The sequence below is a fragment of the Nestor notabilis genome, unplaced genomic scaffold, assembly GCF_000696875.1.
Source record: "Nestor notabilis isolate BGI_N333 unplaced genomic scaffold, ASM69687v1 scaffold10058, whole genome shotgun sequence".
Taxonomy (NCBI): Eukaryota; Metazoa; Chordata; class Aves; order Psittaciformes; family Psittacidae; genus Nestor; species Nestor notabilis.
The window spans coordinates 7048-11623 of NW_009941481.1; the positions used below are offsets into that span (position 1 = coordinate 7048).

General features: G+C 46.6%; 1 protein-coding gene across 1 annotated transcript in view; it reads left to right on the plus strand.

Moving 5' to 3' along the window:
• The first annotated feature begins 384 nt into the window (after positions 1-384).
• DOLPP1 (dolichyldiphosphatase 1) overlaps positions 385-4576 on the plus strand; it is a 6462-nt gene continuing 2270 nt past the window's right edge. Inside the window, exons 1-4 of the mRNA XM_010020906.1 lie at positions 385-489; positions 2083-2167; positions 2428-2527; positions 3351-3449. Of these exons, the coding sequence (XP_010019208.1) occupies positions 2460-2527; positions 3351-3449 (167 nt within the window). The 5' untranslated portion in view covers positions 385-489; positions 2083-2167; positions 2428-2459. The remainder of the gene's footprint in view (positions 490-2082; positions 2168-2427; positions 2528-3350; positions 3450-4576) is intronic.

Here is a 4576-nt window from a genome sequence, read left to right on the forward strand (position 1 = left end):
CTGATCCAGCTGAAAACTAACCCATTTTAGTAAGGGAGTGGGAAAGGATTTGTTTGGGGAGTGTTTGCTGCCTCCTTATGTGGGATTCAAGTGACTCTGGGCCCACACCCATGGTCATTGTTGTAAGCTGGCTGGCAGGAATCTCTGCTGAGTGATGCCAAGCTCCTCTCATCCCTGCTTTTGAAGCCACATGCAAGCACTGCTGTCCTTGCCTGGGCTCCCCTTGGGCTGGAGCAGCAGTGGGCAGTCTGCAGAACACAGACTTGCTGCAGTGCTGAGCTCGCCCCTCTGCTCTCAGTGATTCAGGGCACCAGGTGACCCACGCTCTGCTGGCGGGCAAGTACCTGTGAAGTTCAAACTGATTTGTTTCTCTTGTTTGTTTCCCTAGGTGATTTCTCTGGTCAGCTTTTAGCTTATTTGAGTCTTGGTCCAATATTCATTATTGTTGGCTTTGTAACACTCATCATATTCAAGAGAGAGCTTCACACGGTGAGTCCTTCTCTCCCTTCCCAGCTTCTCCTTATGGCAAAAGTCTTTTCCTTTGTCACCTGGTGTTCCTGTATTCACACTTCTTTTTCTCCCTCTAAAGAGCAAGCTTAGGTAGGGTGATCTTCCTGCCAAAGAACAGCAGGAGATGCTTATCACCTGTACCGGCTCAAAAGACTGCTTAGCCTTTGCTAACTTTTGTACTGTGTGGTATGTTTGGGACATTATTTGTCCAGAACCATCAAGGGAGATGTCTGAGAAGCTGAAGAAGGCTGTTGCAGAGTGAGAACACTCCCAAGATCCAGTAGGGTCATAGCACTAGTAGGTTCCTGCAAGATGGGCAGCATATGCAGGAGATCATGTCTGTCACACAGTAGGATGTGCTTTATTTGAACTATTGAGGCAGAAAAGGGGATACCAGATAAAACTTAGATTCCCAAGGGAGCAGATCTGTTTTGAGGGCTGCTGTCCCTGGTATTTGATTCAGAGCTGGGAAGAAGAGGCTTGCTTCTGACCAAATGACCAACAAGGGACTCTTGTACTACAGAAGACATAATACTTTCTGCCTTCTCTGACAGGTAGCTGGGAATCAGCGTCATGGATAAATTCCCTTTAGGAGGTACAAACCTCTTGTGTGACATTTGTCCTCAGTAAACAGATAAAATAGGGGCCAGTGAAAGGATTTTGGCAACAGATTTCTAATATAGGGCCATGGTGTCATGGGAACCAGTGGCTCCAGGGACCTGAGAATGGGACAATGAGGTTAAGCCAATTCTAGCTAGGAGAGGCAGCTGTTAAGTTTTGGCAACTCGGAGGTTTCTTATTGACCCAAAAGAGAGACTAAACTAGAGGAACTGTTTCACAGAGTCATGGGGGTTTGAATACAGGGGGTTGTTAGGTGTTGGTAAGGAGACAAGCATTGAGGTTGGTTTCCAGTTCTGTATGTGAACATTGAGCTGCCTGCAGCAGCCAGAGCTGTAGCTCAGGACATAGAGTGAGAAATTGCTTCATCATCTGGAATGGAGCTGAGCGTTAAGGAGGCAGAATATCAGCACCAGCTGGGAGTTTGATCACAGCAGCAGGAGTGATTTAGGGGAGGTGTGTGGACTGTAACTGCTGCCAGTCTGGCTGAGTCCAGAATGGGACTTCAATGTCGGCTGAAGACAGCGACTTCCACATGAAAATATTCAGAGAGGGAAAAGCCAGAAAGCCTAAAAAGTCACCTTTTTCAAGCTATTTACCCAAATAACGGTGTGTGCACTCCCCCTGTTGGTTGTTGAGGAAAGACAGTCCCTTAAAACCTGCTCTGTTTCACTTGCTGCTGAAAGGATGCTAACAAAATTGCTATCCACTCTTTTTTTGTCTCTTTCTGTGTATCATCTGCTGAAAAGCTGCATATACACAATGTGTTGCCAAATATACAAAGCAGGCTGAAAAAGAAATGCTTTTCTTCCTCGGGTAGAGAATATTGAAGCCATTGGTTTTAACTCTAGTAGTCAAAAAAGAAGCATATGGTTTGGGGTTTTCTCAACAGAGAGAGCCTGGTGAGTAGCTGGATCTTCTAGATAGGATGACACAGTTGTCTTGCCTTCACAGATCTCTTTCCTGGGAGGGCTGGCATTCAACGAGGGAGTCAACTGGTTAATAAAACATGTAATCCGGGAGCCTCGGCCCTGCGAAGGTATGCAATAGCCCAGTGGTATCGTGGTGTTGAGTTTTGGAATGCTAACTGGGGGGGGTTAGAGGGTGTTTTCCCCTTTGCCTCATGTTGGCTTTGGATGTTTGGGTGCGAGAGGGCTGGCAGAGCCATCTGAGCAGAGTCATGTCCTGTGAGCTCATGTGTGCATACTCCAGCAGGATGGGCTGGCTTCACATCTGGAGCGTTCCAGCTGCTGTGGACAGAGTAGACCTTGACCATACTCTTTCTTCTTCTCTTCCCAGAAGCCCATTCAACAGTGACCACAAAATATGGGATGCCGTCCAGCCACTCCCAATTCATGTGGTTTTTCTCTGTCTATTCCTTTCTGTTCCTTTATTTAAGGTAAAAATTCAATGGCAGGTTTTGGCTGTTACTGTGTTGAAACACCCGAACTAGGTGGCTCCCTTGCTGTGTGCCACTTCAGTGGCATATGGAGTGTGATCTAAGGAACTGCACAATTTACTGTGGTTAGGGTGGATGAAGCATGTCTGTCTCCATCTGAAGTTAGGATTGAAGGGTTTGGGTGGGCTTCCTCTGCCTATCTGGGTACAGGTCTCCTGATTTGCCTCTTCTAAGCTGTGGTGATCCACCAGTGTGAGGGAAGAGGGGGGGAATAGGGAGGAGGAAAGAAGAGCTGCTTTCTCATGTGTCTACTCAGTTTCGTCAGTGGGGTTATCTGCAATCTTTTGGGTAGTATCTGTTGCCCACTTGCATGACCTCTTAGTTCATCTCGTTTCCCAAGTACCAGTGGTACATGCTCTGCTGTGCTTCTCTGGAATTCTTGCTGGGGCATGGCTCTGTCTTGTGGCTCCACATGTGGAGGAAGACAAAACTCACAGTTCCTCCTAGCTTTGTGGATGATGGAGGGACTCTGATGTCTTGGCTCCCTGTTGCATATGCTCAGCATGTGCCTTTCCCATCAGCTGCAGTAATTGTGAGCATTCTGCCTTCCATCACAGCAATCCCTCTTAACAGTTGGAGAGGGAGAAGTGTGGCTTTCTGGCTTCTCTGTAACTGCTGCCAGTGGGACAGATTGCTGCTGGGATGGTGTCGAGCTGCCCATGACCCCACTGGAGTAGAGCTTTCCTAGGGTTTCAGAGGTAGTGAGGAGCTAAGGGGTGCTGAGCTCCCTGCCACTGTGCTAATGGCTCTCCATCTCTTTCAGAATGCACCAAACAAACAATGCGAGGTTTCTGGATTTACTATGGCGACATGTGCTGTCCATCTGCCTCGTCACAGTGGCTTTGCTAGTCTCATATAGTAGGTATGGAGCAATTGTTTGTCTTATGCTCTCATACAGTCCTGTGGCCTTTAACAGCCAGCAGCCCTGTCATCCCTTGTCCTGCCTTTCTGATGTGATTCTTGACTGCACTGTACAAGCCAGAGCTTCATGGAAGTTGCTGTGTTGCTGTGAGGCCCTTCAGACGAGCAAAGGTGCTACATGTGTGGTGCTTCACAGAAGCATTTATAAAAGCCCAAATCAGCTGAGCTTGTACCAATTCTCCATGGGCTCCATTGCCATGCTGCAGCCTCACTGCCTTGCCCCTGCCTTGCACCATGCCTCGGCACACCAGCGTCTGCAGCATGTGCATTGCTACAGTTGATCAGTCTGATTGTTTTGCTTGAGTGTTAGTGAATAAAAACACCTGTAGCTGTTTGACTTGCAGGGTTTAGTTGTATGAAGAGGAATAAAGAGAATGGACATTTGATGATTTTTTTCCCTTTAGTAGATTAAATATATATGTATATACACAGACACATAGATAAAATGAGCTCCGGTGACTGGAAACCAGACACATTCAGGCCATGTTTTCCACAGGAAAGTAATTACCTGTTAGTGCTGTTGACTGTGCACTAGAGCTGATTCCTTATTACTGATTATCATTAAAGTTCTGACTTCATAAGAGATAAATGGTCTAATTCAAATAAAAATTAATTAGAGGAAATGCAGTGGCCTGTGCTAGGCAGAGAGTCAGAGAGGATGAACTTGCTGGCTTTGATACATGGGTGAAAAGAATTCTGAATGTGACTCGTGTAGCTTGTGTGCATGGACACTTAACAGCCTGTTAATACAGGTTTCTGTTTGGCTGCAGCCTTCGTGCTGTCACATTTGAAAGCAGCAAAATCATAACAAAAATGCTGTCTGTGTTCTTAAAAATACCTTTAAGCTGCAGCTTTGGTGGCTTGGAGGGGACTTGTCCTGATACTGGCTTTGGAAAAGTCTCTTATAGGAACCAGTGGTTAATAGTTCCCCAACTAATCCAAAGATGCATGAAGAATGTGGAGGGTTAGTGAGTTAAACTTGCACTAAAGCACTTTGAGCTGAAACTGCTGTAACAGGGAAGACAGTTTTTCACATTTCCCGCCCCCCCCCCTCTCTTGTGCTCCTTT